Source organism: Diplotaxodon limnothrissa, linkage group LG4 (genome assembly GCF_057381915.1).
Source record: "Diplotaxodon limnothrissa isolate DT_005_m linkage group LG4, D_limnothrissa_male_GT1.1, whole genome shotgun sequence".
In the NCBI taxonomy this organism is placed as follows: Eukaryota; Metazoa; Chordata; class Actinopteri; order Cichliformes; family Cichlidae; genus Diplotaxodon; species Diplotaxodon limnothrissa.
Window position 1 is genome coordinate 30,043,698 of NC_140599.1, and position 19,569 is coordinate 30,063,266.

Genomic DNA, 19,569 nt, shown 5'->3' on the forward strand with positions numbered 1-19,569 from the left:
CCCACACTTTACATGGCCATCCCACCCAGCAATCAAAACCTATGTCGGTGAATGGAAGCTTATCTGTTATATTCTTATCTAAAACATTGACCTCACATGATCCAGGGGTCCATTTGAAGGTCACCTGTTGCCAAAAGCAGGACACCTTGGTGGCTTTGGGTCAACCTGGGAGATAAAGATGACCAGATCCAGACTGACACACCAATCTAATAAGAAAAGACTGGAAAAATACAAACTAGGTCAAAGAGGACTGACCTTTGGTCTTTCCATGCTGTTAGCACATGACTTGATCATGCCACTTCTTCCTTGTTATATCATGTCACTGTTTTATCTCTTTCTTTTTCAGGCTAATTTAGGTAACAGGGTTGCACGTGTGTTGTTAGACACAGCAGCAGTGCATAATGACTGTTCTTTAAAAATATGTTGATGTGAAAAAAAGAGACACGTGTCAACAAAATCATCAATCTTAAATTAACTAGTCTATTAGACATGCTTATCAGAAGGCTATGGCAAAGAAAAGAAAAATACTATTTTGGGCCGTTCTCATGAGCTATTTTGTATTTTAAATAATATTTTGGAATCACCTTTCCAACCCAGAGGCTTACAGTTTGTCCCAGGACAAGAGTAATTTACAGGACAAATGTATTATGTGTGTATTATGTACTTTGCGCAGGGATTATTCTCAATTTTCGTGGGTCGGACAGAAAATGTCCTGCAAAAGTAGAATGGCTTATTGTTTGTTTTTATTATGACGTAATACAATCTAAAGCTTGGCCCTTAAATTTGTCATCTCAGTAATTAAAACTTAAAATAAATTATTTAAAGGTTAAGCAAATATAAAGTGTTTAAATAGCAAAATTTCAATCCTGAAGCATTAACCTAATGCACGGAGTTCCTCACTGTGAGCTTTAGTGTAATTAACAGTGCAGGAGGGTTTCAGGCAGGTTTTAGTGTCGCTGCTGATGAGCGCATTCTGACTGTGTACTAACAGTGTGATTGTGTGAAATGCTTTCCAGCAGCCAAATAGAGGCAGAGGCCGCTGTACAAGAAAACACTCCCCTCCGCACGTCGTAGTAAACCCAGGGTATGGATCGGCTCCGCCCATAAAAAGGCCTGACCAATCACAGAGCTTAAAACAAAGCCCTCTGGTTTGATTTGTAAAATTGACCTTGACCTAAGCGAATGGCGCAGCGCAAGGGGCGTGGCTAACAGCTAGTTCGGTTGCATTGGACGTCGCTCATCATCAACTTTTGCTACTAGACGAGCCTGTAAAAGCTAGTTAGCGGCTACAAAACACACACATTTCGTGTCTCAATCGTTCCCCGGTGTTGTGCATTTGTCCCCCTTTTAAAATTTCGGCTGGGACCCGGAGTCGTGAAGGAGCAGTAAAATTCCATAAGCGACGAGGAGACTCCATCTTCGGGGAGAGCCAGCGAGGCGGCAGAGAGCTAGCGGGCTTCGCTGCTGCTGCTAGGCTAACTTTGCCCCAGCCAGCAGAGCGAGAGCCGGAGCAGAGCGAGTGAGCGGCTTGCTGCTAAACGGTCAACCTGACGATACTTTCGTTGACTACAAAAGACTCCCAGGTAGGTTTGGAAAGCCCGCATAGGTGTGTCAAGCATGCATCGATGCGCTGGCTTTCATCAGCGCTGCGATGCAATCCCGTTACTGTAGCTGCAGGCCATAGCGCTAGCTCCCTCCGTCCCGCAGCTGATAACATATTTACCCTGCTAAGCTAATGGACTGTGGAAGCCCGTAGAAACACAGCCACATTCCTTTCTCACGCAACGATTTTATCTACTGTTCTTCAACATGATGCAACCCAGCAGCAGACCGGTTATATACGCAGATATCAGGGCACCGGTGAGAAATTTAATGCAGGTGTTGTGTGATGTGCAGAAATGCAAAACTCGTAGGTGATTGTGGGTTGTTGTTGCTGCTGCTGCTGTCACAGCGTTACTTTGATGCCTGTGGTTTCAGCATGCTGATGGTGGGAGGCGATGGACGGAAGCACTAGAATGAGTGTGAAGGAGCTGTGTGAGACGGATGACCTGGCCACCCGCTTGGTGCTGGACCCTCTGCTGGGCTTCAGCACCCACAAAATGAACATCAGGTAATCTGACACACAATACAGCAATCATGGAGTCCAGTGACTACCCAGTGCTATGGTATGGCTGGAAAGAGTGTGATCACTGCTGTTTCGCTGGCTTTTTTAAGGCTTGATTTCTTAGATTTTTGGTTGGGTGGAAAAAATACAAAGGCAGAAGAAAGCAACTGATCTAAATTAATAATCCCACAATAGGGTTAAGGGGTGAATTTCATTTTATAGTGAAATATAAAAATAAATAAATGTGAGGGTGAAAGAGAAACCATAACATGAGCTCTCACGTAAGGTGTATCTGATATCCCGTACTGGTGTTTTTTGTGCATCATCAAAATAATATTGGTCCGGTTTTAGCTTTGCACCTGACCAATCACATTGTTGTGATGTCATAGCTTTGCAACTTGAGAAAAAAAAGACTGTTATAATGATGTTATGAGGATGTAGGAACAAAACCCACATGTGGATATCAGATTGCGCTCAATTTCAACATTTCATTAATATTTCTTTGTGTCAACAGCCGATTGTGTTGCGTTACATCAGTTTTGTGCTGGGAAAATGTTAAAAAAAAAAATAGCAAAGAGCTGAAAAGACTTTAAAGCATGTCAGTTATTATTTAGAATGTCAGTGTTTGTTGCCCCAACACAAAGGGGGAATTAATAACAATAAAGAAATATTATTAACAGAAAAACAATATTGACTCAAACTGTTATTTAAACGCTCAAACAGCCGAGCTATTTTAGCGTCTGAAATGACAAAGCGGAGTCATGACTCATACTTTATACAGGAATAGAGCAATAATGGCTCTGCTTGTGGTTATCATACTGTTTCCTTTACATGTAGCAGATCTTGTTAAATCCACCAATGCCTTTACTTATGTGTGTCCATATTGTTGTGTAATAAATAGTAACATTAGATGAACCGGTGACGCCTTCATCAACAGCAACTTACAGTGAAATTTTCCTAATCAGGCTTTTTCTTCAGCCTTTGTTACTTCCAGGGTTCTGTTTAAAACAAAATCTTAATACGTATGTTGTTTTGATGTGTGTGTGTTTGCGCAGAAACATTCAAATTATTTATGTCACTTTTGCCAACTAATTTCTGTCAGTTGAGCTGTTTTACTTCAGGTGTTCAAGTGTCTGCCTCAAGGCCTCCGCAGCAGTAAATGGTGCTGCTCTAGTTCTGTTAGTCATGGTTGACTGCAGACCATTACAATGTCGTGATTAGAAGTGGAAAATAAAATGAGAGTCTGTAATTTTATAAAAATACATACATTTCCAGGGTCATAAATTACTCTGTATAACTTTCTATTATCCTCCCAACACCAGTCGGCTAATTCCTGTTATTTGAAAGGTGGAGTGAAAAAAAGAAAGCTTTACATTTTGTTAAAGTAAATTGGAAATGTTTTTATCATTAGAAATATCACTACAGCACACAGAAATGTGCAGTTTGAGTTCTAAATTAACTTTCTTTGGGCACTTGAAGGTTAATCATCAGTCCAGAATTTCGCAATCCATGCATTCCTATTAAAGCGGCCCCTGAGCTCTATAAAACTTTAAGAATACCAGGTGGTTCTGATTATGCTTTAATGCAGTGACACTTCAGGCCAACTGCAAAACCTGGACGTTCAGTGAAAGTTAATATATAATAACGATGAGTGTCCGAATAAAAGCTCACACCTCAGCAGTCATTAGAGAAAGTCATTAAAAAGAAAAACCTGAATTTTACTTTAATGAAGGTGTACGCAGCAGCATCAGTAAACTGCTGTTCATTTTCCAAGATTTTTCATGAGTAGTTTGACAACCGCTTATTTTAAAGCCGTTTTAATGAATGAGTTTGTTAAGTGTTTGTAAAATTCTGGGTGGTGTTTTTCCTGCATGAAATGTATTTAAATCCACTTTAAAATGAATAATTGAAAATAATATAAGAACCGAAAAATGGATAGGCTTTTATTAAATAAGGTAACGTAAACTCTTTGTCCCATCTACATCCTGACCAGTCATACTTATGGGTGCAGCGACCTCCCAGAGGGCCGTGGAAAAACCCTGTGTGCACCTGTTGTGCATGTTTTGGTGCATCCGTATTAAATACAGAAGTGAAGGAAGGTTAGATTTCTGAGAAAGATGCACAGATATTTATTAATTGTTATTGTAGCTTATAAGAACAGAACTGTGGAACATTTAGTCCAAATATTTTTAACTGTGAGCTGATTTGGGTGTTTTTTGTGTGATTTTCTTTTTCTTTTATTTTTTATTTTTTTTCCTAAAGTTGTTGGTTCAAAAATATATTTGGATGCTATATCTAAAATTCAGTGTTAAAAGGAAGCTTCTTAGACTCTTCTTATATCTGTCCCTCTCTCTTTGTGCAGCCCCCCACCAGAGATCCGACGTTGGGGTAACCTCAAAGAGACGCTTTTGAGGTTTCAGCGTACGCACGACTTCAACGCTACGTTTGAGGCTCTAACGGTGGGCGAGCTGGCTGGTGACTACTTTAATGCTTTGGGGAGCCATCGACAGGAGCTGCTGAGACAACATGTATGCATAAAACAAAAATGTTTGTTATCATTTGACTTTATTGTCTATGTGTGTATGTGTTTATCACCGATACTTGGATTTGGCACTCGAGTGTAACATCACAATCAAAGACCGTGTGTGATGTTTGCAGGTTTATCGCTACCTCAGTGCCTTCCTGTTGGATAGCGGTGTCAAGATAGAGTCCTGTGACAGATACTCCTCAGAGACCAACGGAGCCAAGATAACCTCAACTAGGCACTGGTATTCACACGCAGCAGCATCACGAGCTGCCACTGCAGCAGCACTGCGTCCTGTATGGTGTTGTTTTTTACAACTGAAAATGTGATGCCTGAATTGTTCCTCTGCAGGTTTGTAGGAGAGCGGGTGGAGGTCCTGCTGGGCTGCATAGCAGAGCTGAGTCCTGCTGACAGTGCCGTGCTGAGGGCGGGAGTCAATGACTTCAGCGTGATGTATTCCACACGCAAACGCTGCGCTCAGCTCTGGCTCGGGCCTGCAGCTTTCATTAACCACGGTGAGTGTGTTTACCTTCGAGACTAGTGGTTGTACACATATATATGCATCTTAATGGAAATCTAGGCCATGCCTTCAGTATTACACTGTAGTTACTCTTAAAGTGGGCCTACTGTGTTTCTCTCTATATGTGTGCTGTTACAGTGATTGATACTGATTTACATTGACCATGCCAGAGTTTCAGATAGTGTGCAAGCAGTCCTTTTAAAATTCAGAGATCTCAAATAGGATTTCAGGTTCAGATCATTTCACTTTGATTTATTATGATGAAGGTTTGGGGAAATTAACTTCAATAGAAAGGCAAGTTTCTTTCCTTTTTAAAAAAAAAAGAAAAAAAGAGGGAATTTAAATGCTTTTTTGTGTATTTTTTTGTAGTCTGTGTTTAAAAATGTGTTTAAAAAGTTCTCCATGGTGACCAAATTAACTGATTATGATTTTAGCTGTCATTGAGCAACCCTTTATTTAAAGTTTGATTGCTCACATTGGAAATGCTGAGGCTGGTGTGCGTACAGTTAACTTTGTGGGCCGAAAGCTGAGGCTTCAGGCTGCTCTGAATGCTCTGTTTCAGATACGTTTCTGCTCTTTGCTTCTGTTACGATAAAAACAGGGACTATCTTGACCCTCGTGCTTGCGATGAGCAGGCAATCGGAAGATGTTGGCTTAAAAAGAGGAAAATGGAAACTAAAACAGAAGAGGAACTGAGGGGCTTTACCAAAGCTTAATAATAGATGAATAAATATGAATAATTATGAATAAAAATAAATAAATAAATCATGCAAACCTGTGCTAAATATGGAGCTGGAAATGAGCATAATAGGCCGACTTTCGGTTCCTTACTCAAGCTGATGAATGTATATAATTCATAGAGTGCACCAAAACAGATTTATCCTGAACTCGGTTTGCACTGCAGTGACACAGGGATAGCGGTCAATGTTTTGCACCCATGTCTGTGTCGTCATCATAATTATAGTGAGAAATTATAGGTTTCCTCATATGATTTATTGACTTTCTAGTTACAAGAGCGAGAAAATCATGTTAGCAGATGACATGTTGGTGCACAGTAATAAAGATTCAGGAGGTCTTTCATACCTCATGCAATAACTCTTTATTACACAAAACATCTGTCTAGCAGAGAGTAAATTGTCTGAGTTTATTTCGGCCCTGTGTTGTCTCAACACTTCACATCCTGTTATAGTGAACCACTTTAATGTGACATGACATATGCTGTGCTTGTTTTCACTGCTGTTTCTTTTTGCTCTATTGAATTTGAACTCTTTTACTTTTCAAGCCACTTTGTCATATTATATTATATCAAGCTTCTTTTTTTTTTAAGCATCTGATTGTATTTCATTTAGATTTAGAGCTTTTCTTTTGCATATTGTTTGTTTTTTGAACCTTGTTGAGCTGTTTTGTTTTGTCACATTTTATTTGTGTTGATATATTTTGTATTTGAGGTGTTCTGTTGTAGGTCTGTTTAATGTTTCAGCTCCATATTTTAAAGAAAACAAAGCATATCTTATCCTAACTGCAATTATGCCAAAGGCCTAGTAAAAACTGGGTCATTTTTTTCCATCAGAGGGCTATCTCTTTATTTCTTTAGTGAAAATAAATCCAATCTAAACCAGTAGATTAGCAAAATGTTGAGTTTTTCATTCACTGGTGTGATTTTATTAGTGACCTTATTTATCTTTCTTTTTCTTTGTCCCGTTGCACTGAAGACTGCAAGCCAAACTGCAAGGTAATCTGCAATAATAATTCACTAAAACACTTCAAGTTGAAATTATAACATGTTATTTTCATGCCAAATGTTTTATTTTAAGTGCAGATTTAGACCTGCCTTCTGCCTCCTGACTGCTTTGTTGTTGTTGTTTCCCACGGGCCATCCAACCTTTGTCTTTGTCTGTTTTTTTTTTTTTTTTTTTTTTTCCTTCTTTTTCACCCGCCCAGTTCGTCCCCGGTGAGAAGAATATCGCTTGTGTTGAGGTGATTCGACCCATAGCACCTGGGGAAGAGATCACGTGTTACTATGGAGCCAGCTTTTTTGGTGAAGGCAATGAAATGTGTGAATGCTGCACCTGTGAGAGGTACGTCCATTATCTGATCAGACGTGGTCTTTATCAAAGTCTTTTTTTTTTCTCAACAGATTTTATTCATCTAAGAGATGAAAACTCTGAACTTTTAATCTTTTTTTTAACTCTTCTTTAGGAATGGAGAGGGTCACTTCAAGCACAGAGGGAAACAGCCTGAAATCGAGGAAACAAAGGACCCCGTGGGCCAAAAGTACCGCCTGAGAGAGCGATATCTTCGTCATCACAGAGAGAGAGGTCACTTTTCTACAAGGCCAATAACACCAGGAATACACTCGGGAATCTTTAAAGGTAACCAGTTTGGGATTTTCTTACTAAAGAGCTTTTGGGCTTTCCCCAAAGCACAATCAGAGGGATTGCACATAAAGGGAAAATCCATAGATTTTTATTGAGTAAGATAACAAAATACCTAAACTATATGCAGTCCTTTCGTGCTCAAGGCCACTCAGGAAAAACCCTGATGTTAGTGTGAAAACACACAAATAAACAGAGTTTTTGCCAAATTTTTTTTATTAAATCCTATCCAGTTTTATTTATATAGCTCCAAATCACAGAGACAGTTGCTTCGAAGTCCTTTATATTGTAAAGTAAAGACTACATTAATACAAGCCCTGCAATAATACCTGGTACAGCTTAAATTCTGCCGTGACTACACTGTTCAGATTAAAATTATTGCTCTGTTTAAAGTATACGTTCAACAGTGGCAGTGCAATTATCCATAACCTGTAAAATATTATGCCTTAAAAAGGGTCTACTATTAAATATCTGTGTTATTATATTATATTAAAATCTCCAAACTTGTTTACTTATTCTACTAAATAAATAAACTAAATAAATCCAGATGTTTTAATATCCTTTTGTTCTTATCTGTTTGCTTTAGGTAGCATATGCATGCTTATGCAATCATATAAATAAAGGATTTATTATGTGGGGTTTAGAATAATTAGATGGGATCTTCCTCGGGGACAGCCAACATAAACATTATGAGGGACCACTCACAAATGGATCCTCATTAAAATATTTATATTTATCAAAAGTTATTCAATAATCTGTGTCGATGATTAATAACAATGGAGCTTTAGTTGTGATTAGACTCGGATTTTAAGAGGATTTTAATTCAAATGACATTTTTGGCTTCCAGCAATCATGAAAAGATGGTAATCAGGATGAACTTACTAAATTACTTTTCATCATTCATTTTTGCTACAAAGCCCTCATTTTTTCTTGTCGTATGAATCAAGTTCAACCTTTTCAAAGCTCAACCTCACCCAGTTTAGTTGAGCTCTACCCAAGATGTCTGAAAGTGAGCCCTTGCTCAATGAAATCTGCCTAGGAGGAGTAAATCTAATGAAAGTTTTTTCCTGCAGCTCTGAGGGCCTCTCACTTGATCTTCTTTTGCAGACCTTTCTCATGGGAGCCTGTGGGCAGGCAAAGAGTGGCGGTTATTCTTGTGTAACGGGCTTTATAGTCAAGAAAACAATCCCTTAAACTGGTCCCCTACCAAAGGACAACAACCCTAACCCGCCTCTTTTCTCAGTTTATATTATCTATTTGTCCTTTAAAGAACTTCTAGGGAACCACTGTTTGTTGTTTGTTTTTTTTTAGGTTTGTTCATATATAAATGCTATAGAAATGCTTATGTAGTAGACGAAAGAAATCTTTCAGCTTTGGGCTTAAATTTTAAGAAATAAATGTGTAAAATTACAAAAGAAATTCTGGTAGCTCATTGCCTAGAGTGTCCTGTAATTATAAAACACACAGCTTCTGTTCACAGAAAATATCCTTTTGTACGTGGACCTATTGTAAGTAGTGAGAAACAGGAACTGTTTTTGTTATGCGATTGTTTATCTATTACTTAATTACAGTTGTGGAGTATGATTAGCCACAGGGAGGTCTTTATCAGCAGAAAAAGCTGTAAAACACATTTAAGTCCAACAATTCATGCCCTTCACATTTTCCAAAGCTATCCAGTGAGTGTATTGGAGTCTTTGTTGGGGGGATTCTGGTGCCCGGACCTTACGTTTGACGTCCATTATTTAGATTTTTAAGTGGGTTGATAACTGAAAAAATGTAATTTTACCTCCTGTTAGAAACAAACTGTTATGTGTTCCACTGTTTCAGAGTAAACATGCTTTGTTTCCTTCTTCTTTTTAAAAAAAAAAAAGAAAATGCTTCAACGTCTTGATGCAATTTACAGTTGTTGTCTTCACAAGTTTGATTTACACTATAGACCAGACTCTGCACATGAAGTTGTTCACAGGGCAGAAAAGCAGAACAATGGGTTTTGTGTAGAAACCAAAAAGTTAATTTGCTTCTTTGTTGCTGTCTCTCTTTCAAAGCCATCCCCTCAAGGAACTCATTCACTCAGCAGATGAGAAGAAATGCCTTGAAGAACAGAAAACTGAGTCAGACAAAGAAGTGGAGACAGGAGAAGCAAAGACGATCAGGAAAGCACCCACTAAAGTCCTCCTCTACAGCCAAACAGCGGCGAACGGTTCCGCTTTTATCCCAGGTTACACTAAAGGACCTTAGAGTCAGAGTGCGGCGCCACTCTTTGGATTTTTTACTCAATTGTAAGGATCCAAAAAGCAAAGAAAGGGCACTGCTGCTGCAACTCGAGGAAGTGAGGCCACAAGATAACAGGCCAAGGGGACTGAACATGACTGGGGAAGAAAGCAACAGCAGTGCGGTGAACTTGAAGCCCTTTACTCTGAATTCCTCCATGTCAGCATGTCAGAAAAGCAGATCTGCGGTAAGAGGCGCAGGCCTTAATGGGAGGTTTGCAAAAGTGGTGGGCAGGAAGCCCGTTCACATGAGGACCTCTTCAAGAACAAAAAGCAGTGTTCGCACCACACTCGCACACCAGACGAAGTCCAGTAACACAACTAACACTACAACTGTTTGTCACCCGGATGAGGGCGACAAAATCTGCAGTGCAATAAAACAAGAGAATGTCGAAACTGCAATCACAGAAAGTCAAAACCGCAGCGCCATCGAAACCAGCGTCATCACCACGGCTCAAAATCCTGCTGCCGAGCAAACTGAGCGCAAGACTATCAGAGCTTTATCCACGAGTAACACGGATGGATTGAAGAACACTGGAGACAATCCGCTAATATCTCTGAAGCAATATCTTACAGTCAATCTAACGAGGTTATCGGTGTCACAAAGTTTGGAACTTGGAGAAAGCTGTGAAGACAGGAAAGTAAGGGTGGAGGTTAGAGGAAGGAGGATGCAGAGCCAGCGCCCAGGCCCAGCAACAGAAAAACGAGCATCCAGATTTCAGCAGAGGCAGGCGAGAAGTTCAGAGGTCTGCACAGCTGACGGTAACAGAGGGGTGAGGGAAATGTCTTTCAAGTCTCCAGATCAAACCAGTGTAAGGAAACGGCATTCGAGCGAGAGCACGGGCGACTTATCCCACAGCGAGAAAAAGAGAAGCGAGAAATTTAGTGAAATACAAACGGCTTCGGTAGATGACAAAGATTTTATAACAAACGAACAGACGGATTTTTTAAAAGGCAAAACAGAAGGGCAGAGAGACAGTAAAAGTAACAGAAACCTAGAAGAAGTGAAAAGGTCTGATTGCAAAATGGTTTCCAGCAAATGTCAAAATAATGTCCAGGATGTTAAAAATACAGCCAAGGGGGTTTGCACGCAGGAAGGATCAGGACAAATGAGTTTGAGTACGCAGCCAGTAAGTAGCCATGAAGATGATATTGTTATAAAACAGGCAAAGGTTCTGCTATCTGATATTTTAAGAAAAGATAAATCATTAATAGATGGGAGATTAAAGGGAGGTAATGTGGGACGACGGTTTTCTACCTGGGCCTCCAAGGAGAGTGCCGAGGAGGAATCAGAACAAACTGAAATAAATGGAGGCAGGTTCCGGCGTTCAGTGCAGAGGAGGATTATTAGAAGACGAAAGATAAGGCCCAGAGCAGTGAAAAGAAAAGCAGCAGATAAGCCAAGCACCAAGGGACACTTAAGCAAAGACATTACAGCTACAGTTAAGACGGAGTTGAGTCAGGAGAGTGTGGAGCCTAAGTTGCCACAGAGGCACAATGACCCACCGGCCACCTGCCTCAACCCACTACCTCACAAGTCACTGATTTCGGCTAAAACCACGACTAATCCAGACACCAATGCACAAGTGCACGCGCAGTCCAATATACCTCTGAAGAAACGTACATTTCGCAGTTCGGCACTAGATTCTGAACAAAGTCTAAACTCTGCCTTAGATCAGGTTTCTAAAAATGTTACAGAGTTGAAATCGTCTGCAGTGCTGAGGCAGGACCTCGCCCCGTCTTCAGGGGAGAGTAGCAAAGTGAAAAGAGAGAATAAAGTCAGAGTTAGGAGGACAGAAATGCAGCGGTTAGCCCCCAGAAGACACTCCTCTTTTAACAGGGTCCTTCGCTCGAGACCTGCTGAAGCTCAGCGTGGTCATTTAATGAGGAACGCTCGAAAGTGTAAATTAGAGAGGCTGGATGAGGATGACGCCGGTAAAGCACAGACACTAGAGAGCGAGCGTGTTGAGGATGTAGCCGAAAGTCCGACTTCAGATGAATTTCAAAGTAGAAATCAGGGGAAATTGATGACCCTGGAACAAAGTGGTTTGGAAGACATAAAGCCAGACTTTTTTAAAATTCGGCTTAAGAGGAGAAGAGGGAAAGTATGGGAGATGCAAAGTGCAGGGTTGGAAAACATGGCATTAAAAGCAGAAAAGGGAGATGAGTTGGTGGCATTCGATCCTTTTAAAGCTATTATGGACTCGGTGTCAATTTTAAACATGGAGATGGAGGCAGCTCAGGCTCACGTGCAAGCTAGTAAGAAGTCAAAGAGCAGATTGCATCGTTTGAAAAAAAGAGGAGAGAAGTTGCAAGCTATAAATTTCTACACTGGTGCAAAATCAGACAAGGACCTTGAAAATGACAGGGAAAACGTCTGTGGGCCCGATGTGTCTGCCAGCAACGAAGTACAATTCAAAGAGAAAATCGATAGGGACCCCGTGGTTGGAGTCAAGCAGCTGCTAGAAAAAACAGAGAGTCAGAAAAATGACAGCACAGCCCTGTCAGCGGCAGCGCTGGAAACAAAAATCGAAGAAGGTTTTTTAAAGAGTTCCTGCTTGTTTGAAAGTGGGTCACAAAAAAAGCAAGAGCCGGAACTGGACATAAATGGCTGTCCATTACCGGTAATTAAACTGCGTAGGAAGATGGAGGATATTTGGGAGGTGGATAGTAAAGAGGAGCTCATACAGCCCGATTTAAAAGTAGAGACCATTATTAAGACAGAGATGAAGGGTCACGTTTTAGGTAAACAAAAAGGACTTTCCGATTGTTGCAAGCTCAAAGAAGAGTGCCCATCTTCTGAGAGACTGAACAACAGCTCTCTGAAAACCGAACCGCCACCATTTTCTTTGTCCCTATCACCGCTGTCGCTGTCCTCGCCCCTCAACGACAGTAAAACCGAAGTTATATCCGTAGCTGCAGACAGAATCACTGAAAGGCCAGAGATGATCAGCGGAGGAAGGAAACAGAGGCACAAAATGGACAGAACACACAAGTGTGGGCCTGTCGAAACACCCACCACTTGCCTTAGTCACACTCTTCAGCAAATTGATAACAGTCTCTCTCGGCTTTCCGAGGGCTTGTGTTCATCTCAGACTTTGGAAAAGCCCACAGCCTCTTCTAATTCTGTCATCCAACCCCCGTCCCAGTCTCCTCCATTTGCAACAGCAGATAACATGCTTACCAGCGAGCCCAGCTTCACAAACTGCTGTGATGACATTCTTGACTTTCAGTGTCTCAACTTTGAGGGCTATTACCAGCCACAGAACATGCTTCCATCTTCCCCATCAGATCTGTGTTCCCTGGATCCTCCTACAGATCCTTTCAGCAGTCCCCTCTCTCACAGCCCTACCGACACGTGGACCACGGAAACGCCATACCTTGGCCCTCCCAGTCCTGGAAATAACTTTACCAGTGAGGATTTGCAGTTTTTTCCAGGCCTAATGCCTTCCAAAAGTGACTCAGTTCCTCTGGAATGTGAAGCAAAGGATACCTCCAAAGACAGAAACCCACCCAACACCAGTTTCAGTTATTCAGCTCTGGGCAACCCCGACTTGGCGGCTAAAGATCGAATTATAAGTAAAAATCCGGGAATGAGGTTTTCCAAAGAAGACTTAAAAAATCAGTCTTTCATGGCACCCAGTAAGCCTCGTTTTATGGGTGCGTCATCGTCTTCGGTTACAACTCAAAGCCCTGTTACTTTACCCCACCCTGCCATGAACATAAAGCCAAGCACCAGCCAATCAAAAACCCAGGCTAACCTCAAAACCCAGGGTCCCTTCCATCGTATGACCATTCCCAATAAATCCCAGTCGTTTTCTAGCAATCAGCCAAACGCAGTTAGAGCAGTGTCCCAGAGCTGCTTAACAAAGCCCGTACAGTCGTCTCAAATGTCTAACAAATTCCTCTCTCCTCAGCTCTTCACTGTGAAAAATCCCAACCCTCCCGACAATCCATTCAACTTTCCTGAGAAAACCTCTACAGTTATTCACAGGGTGCTCAAGTTTCAGGGGGGCAACCAGAGTCAGAACTTGTACAGCGCACCTTGCAAAGAGACCACGGCTGCCGGCAGCCCGACCGTCTCGTCCAGAATGCTAGGTGCAAAATCAGGTGCTATGGAGAAAACCCAGCAGAGTCCAAAGTTCTGCTTTAGTGCAGACAGTCATCAGAAAGGCAACTTGTCTGTTCAGGGGTTCGAAAAGGACGTTCACCTCGCTTCCTCCAACAGGTCCAACATTCATTTCAATAAACCCAACTCCTCAATTTCTCATTCTTATAATAAAGCTAAGATGTCATCAGACAAACATGAAAGTGCCGAAGCCAACATGGCATACAAAAACTTTTCTATCTTGCCGAGGCAGTTCTACTTTCCTAGCAAAATGTCCGACAGTTATTCAGCACCGCACGAGAAAAGCATGAAACAGGATAAATCCACTACGCCGACCTCAGACAAACACCAGCCGTGTTACACTCAGCAAGACCCCTTTGATTTCAGTTTTGGCACTTCTCTTTCGCCCATGTCTCAGCACAACAGCCCCCAAGTGGTTCACAATACACCACCTGCTACACCAGCACCAGCAAACAAGTCCTCAGCCCCCTCAGCCTCGTTCCCTTACGGCTATCAAGGTCCTCCTTACGTACTAAACTTCAGTGGAGACCATTCTTTGACCCTGGGTCTCAGGGATGGTGCTGAAGGCTACCCAGGACTGGGCTCAACAAACTACACCTACCACTGCCTGATGGAGCCTTCGGGCACACAGGGGCGGCTGGTCGTCGAGCCCTGTGGACCCCAGCTCTCCAACCCAGCTTCTCTGGCTGGATTTTCAGGGCTCAAAGGTCACGACGAGCACTGCAGGAAGGATATGCAGCAGCAGTGCCACGCTGGGGATCACCAAGGCACATCACACTATGGACCTGTTACAACATCTCACTCCATGGGTGCCACAAAACCCAAGAGGGTGAGGTTAGTGGTGACAGACGGCACAGTGGACTTAGATCTTCAGTACTCGGACTGAATTAGTCTCCCAATCCCAGAATACAATTGGGAATATATCGTGTCTGTTGCACACACAGATAACAAAAACAGTTTTGTAAGAAAAAAGAGCTTTTAAAACTATCTGACTGACATTTTTTCAAAATAATAATTTTAATTGACTGATAATGCTAACATGTACAGGGTTTTATGTAAAGAAAAATTACGAGTGTTTTAATTGCTGTCCGATTTTTTTTTTTTCTCAAATAGTATGTCCACTAAAATTTCCTTAGATTACCAAATTTCCAGTGTATAAATAAAACAAAGCATTAAATATATTTGTGTCTGGGAGGCCCTGTAAACATTTAAAGCCCTCTTCGTGTACTGTAACATAGATGTATGCATTTTTCTACACCCCGTAAGGCAGTAGAGGCAGGAGCGACCGTCACCGGTTGCTGGTACTTGTATTGGTGATTTTAAAAAGGCAGCTTTGTGCCTCAGTCTTTGATATGTTCTTGTGACTTTTTGAAGTACCCATTGAAACACCCTCTACCCTCAATTTTATACTCACAGTAAGCTTTTCTCACTTGGTGTGTGTTTGTGCGTGCGTGTGGGTGTATGTGTGCGTGTGCATGCATTTGACAGGCAGACCTGCAGGTGTCGAGGGATCAAAGTGTAAGGTGTGTGTCGCCGCACCCGATCACGCGACTGTTGCTTTGCCAGGTTTAGGTAGAATCGTTAGCGCGTGAACGAAAGGCTCGTGCATGAACAGTGTACAGTTAGCGACTTCATCGTAGGACAGCTTTACTGGGTGACGACGGGTTTCATCAGTGTCCCAGTGTGGACGAGTGACTGAGTGAGGAACTGCGATTTGGTTTATTCTTGCTAAATGAATCGACATCTCTAACAAGGCTTCATCCAGGTGGCAGACTAAGTGACAATCTTCTCACTTTTGTCCTTTATTTGGTCTCTTTTTCGAAGAAGGAACTGAAGGAAACAATGCCGCAGCAGTTACTAATATTCTGTCGTTGCTGATGGAGCTACGCATCCGTAGGTGTTCATATTGTAACCACAGTTATTTGCTGTTGTTGGAGTCACGTTGTGTCATTACTGTATGTTTTACATCAGTGAGTGGGAGCATTCAGTGTGACTGCACAGCCTTACATTACTACCATCAAAATGTACTGTCTTGATATGGAAAGGCCAATTATTTATTTTAATATCCTCATTCTTGAAAAGGTGCTTTAATGTAATTTATATTTCACATTGATTGTTCAAGCTATTAAATGTTTGTATTATTTAATGGGACAAAATACTGAGCTGAATATTTACACTGAGTATTTAAATTCAGAGCTTTTCACATCTTATCCAGTTTTTCAGTTGTTACAGGTGAAATGTTCTCTCTTTCTTATTGGCAGTTAGTCTCATTGAAAGTCTGCTGTAGAAAATGTACAAATGTAGCCTATATCATTAAAGACACTTAATTCTTTTTTTTTGGTATTTTCTTCTTTTACTGCTTCTTGAATTTTTTTTGTTGAACAGCAGTGGGAAAACGAGCAGAAACTACAATCTGCTCCAGCTGGCTGATTCTCAACATTAAATGGGTCTTTTTCATTTTCCCTTAGATGCACGCACCTTCCAAACTTCAAAAAGGGTTCCCAAGCAGTTTTAAACATCCCGTGTGTGTCCTTTAATGTGTTTATATGAAAGCTAATCTGTTCCAGAGTATAATTTGCTCTGTTAGTTTATTTTAATCCCTTTACAGTGGAAAAAAAAATGTGGAAAGCACAAACTATATATAAAAATGGACGTAGCCATCACAATGTGACCCTGTAGTTTCCGAGTGTTAGCGTTTTACCCACATCCTTTTTGGTATTTTGGAGCTAGTTGTTATAGTGTAGCAGATAACATTAGAGGAAAACGGTTCACAGGTGGATACTAAGTACCAGAATTAGTACATCAGCTCTCTTTTTGATAAAGGGCCATTAGGCACCCAACTCAAGCTCAGGAGTTTTTCAGTGACAGAAATGAGCTTCCACAGTAATGTGCAGTAGCACAAGTAAAAGAAATAAAGAGAGAAAAATGCTGCTTGTGTGAATGCAAACAGAAAAAGTTTTAACATGCGAGTCTGGAGATTGACAGACTTTTAGACAGGGCTAAAACAATTCTAACATTTTCCCATCTTGTTGGTTTTCTCAAGGGCGCATGTAATCATTTAGTCCATTAAACATCTTGTCAGGGTTGTACCTTATTGTATCATTTGTTCTGCGTCCCCTGATTTAATCATCATTATCTTGGCGTTAGTCTGTCCGTAGTCTGTTGATCTTTCACTTCCTGCCCGCTACAAGGAGCCAGCAGCTGCTTTTCTTAGCACTAGGAGCAAACAAATGCACCCAGTCCCCTAAACTGGAACCAGGAAACCCAATATTTATCCTGGAAAGGAAATCCCCAACCACCTTTTAAAGTAGTTTAGAATTATTTAGTATCAGTCTGGTTTGTGGTCTAAATTAAACCGTTTCAGTTTATCCCCTGATGGTAATCCCGAGATTTCGTGCTCATTTTCAACACTTTATGCAGATTTGAGACACAGCACCTTTCGGAAAACCAGGAAGACAACATTTCCTTATAAGTGATCAAACCAGCAACACTTCTGAACCTCACAACTTACATGGTTTTCTGTGTTTTTCCTTCCATGATTATCAACCTGCCCGCTACAGGGAGCCAGCAGCTGCTGACTGTCATCACAGCACTGTGTGAATATGTATTCTGTGGGTAATTATTACAAAAGAATCAGCACTTGCATGAACTTGTTATTCATATTCATGCTCTGGGAGTTAAAAACAGACCTACCTGGGACACGTTTGACTTGCTAACTATATAGTTTTGCCTTTCACTTCTTTAATCGTGTTAGACAAATGATCTAATTTTAGAAAAAAAGTGTTGATTTTACAATACAAGTAAAATATTTCATCTTGTATGAGTATACAGCGTGGTGTACTCATCAAAGCATTCAGTCAGAAAAAGAAATTCAAATAATTTAATCATAAGATTATGTCAAGTGCAAAGAATTCCTTTTTACTGTCAGTTAAAACTCCTTTGCATTCACCTTCGCTTTGCTTCATTTTCTATCCTGCTCTAATTTATTCATCTGGTTAATTTCACAGCTCATGGCCATTGTTCACCCTCCTGTTTAGTGCTCAGCCTTTAGCTCCTTCCTCTCTACCTATGCTTTCATCCTACCCAACCAACGCTTTTGCGTTCTTCTCTTCTTCCCCTCCTCTCTTTGAACATATGACCCACTTCTTTCTTTCCAGCTCTCGGTAGCAGACGAGCAGTTAATTCTGTTGCCAACTATAACAATTTTCTCATAATGAGGACAGAAAAAAAGAGAGCGAGAGAGGGAGAGATTATCCGTTATGGCAGTGAGGACACGGTGGAGTTAAAGAGACAAAAAAAGGGAGAAAACTGACAAATTTTAATATTAAAAGACAGTTTTTCAGGCTGTCATAACTGAATGCACGTTTTTATTCTGCTCAGATTTACGCACCGGTTTGGTTGCATCGAATGATCAATTCATGATTTCACAGGGTGAATCAGATTCATGTCATCAGCAAAATTTCCCCTTTCATGGATTGCATCATTAGGCTCTTAATGCACGTGCGCATGTGCGAGAGGGTGAGGTGGAGATGGTTTTTAAGTACTCGCTTAGCAAAAATCAGCAGGCATATAAGAAAAACACTGGCTAACCACACATATTATCATGGATCTATTGTAAACGTGTATTTTTGGTAGGTATTTAACTGTTTGTGAGTCTGAGAGGAGAATACAGTGGCATGCAACATGCGTGACAAAGAGATATTTCAAACTGTCGTCATCAAGTTCTTTATTTACCATTTTCTGCATGAAAAATTCATCAACAGTGAAAATCTGTTGTTCATCACATCAGGAGCAAGATTTTAGTGAAACTAAATGCTGTGCATGAATGTTATGGTGTGAAAATGAAAAGGCACCAAACAACTTTGGGTGAAGACCTATTAGGTCGATCACTGTGTGCAAGTGACACTAAAATCTGACCAACGCTCCAGATCGAACAGCAATTCCATGATGACCCAGCTGCACCACGGTGGGAGCTAATGTTAACAATAGCTTTAAATACAGTGCTTAAACACACAAGCAAAATGCAAAGAGAGCAAAAAGCTAAGAGGCGTACAAGAAAACTCCAATTTGCAAAATACAAATTGTCAGTATAATTTATAAATACTAACAGAAGCAACAAAACAATAGAACAGTAAAGATAATGCACCAGAAAATTGTAAATGATACACGAACAATAAAAAAGCTCCATATAAGGCAATAAAAAGGGCAATAAAACATGTGTTTTAGGAGGAGATTGACTTCAAGGTAAGTAGCTTAATACTTCCTTCTGTATTGTAGAACTGTAAATGTACTTCTCGGCTGCTTAGATGCTGCTCAGCACTGCTTTTTCCTTTGTCTCCTCCCTTATACAAAATACAGCAGACTTCCATTCTGTGGCACATCAAATATTTTCCAGCCATTTTAACACAGGGTTTCCACACTTTTAATTATTCATCGAAGCGTCCCTTTCATCTTACTCATGCGTACGTCGCAACTCCATTAAACTCAAACTGCAGCACATGCTCAGTGTGCATGCATGTAGACATGTGACGCCATGTTCCCTCTGTTCACCACTCTGGGGATTATAATCTGTCACGTGCATGACAACTGTAGCCCTGCAAAATGGCTGGCTGTGTGAAGATGTTGTAGGATTACATTTGAGTGTAGA

General features: G+C 41.0%; 1 protein-coding gene across 1 annotated transcript; it reads left to right on the plus strand.

Annotated features, from left to right (window-relative positions):
* The first annotated feature begins 1,231 nt into the window (after positions 1 to 1,231).
* kmt5c (lysine methyltransferase 5C) lies at positions 1,232 to 14,961 on the plus strand. The gene is made up of 9 exons (XM_085351829.1): positions 1,232 to 1,583; positions 1,978 to 2,110; positions 4,467 to 4,632; positions 4,763 to 4,872; positions 4,980 to 5,143; positions 6,861 to 6,880; positions 7,090 to 7,226; positions 7,348 to 7,520; positions 9,569 to 14,961. The coding sequence occupies exons 2-9, from the start codon at positions 1,998 to 2,000 to the stop codon at positions 14,806 to 14,808; spliced, it is 6,123 nt and encodes a 2,040-aa protein (XP_085207955.1). The 5' UTR covers positions 1,232 to 1,583; positions 1,978 to 1,997; the 3' UTR covers positions 14,809 to 14,961.
* The last annotated feature ends 4,608 nt before the right edge of the window (positions 14,962 to 19,569 follow it).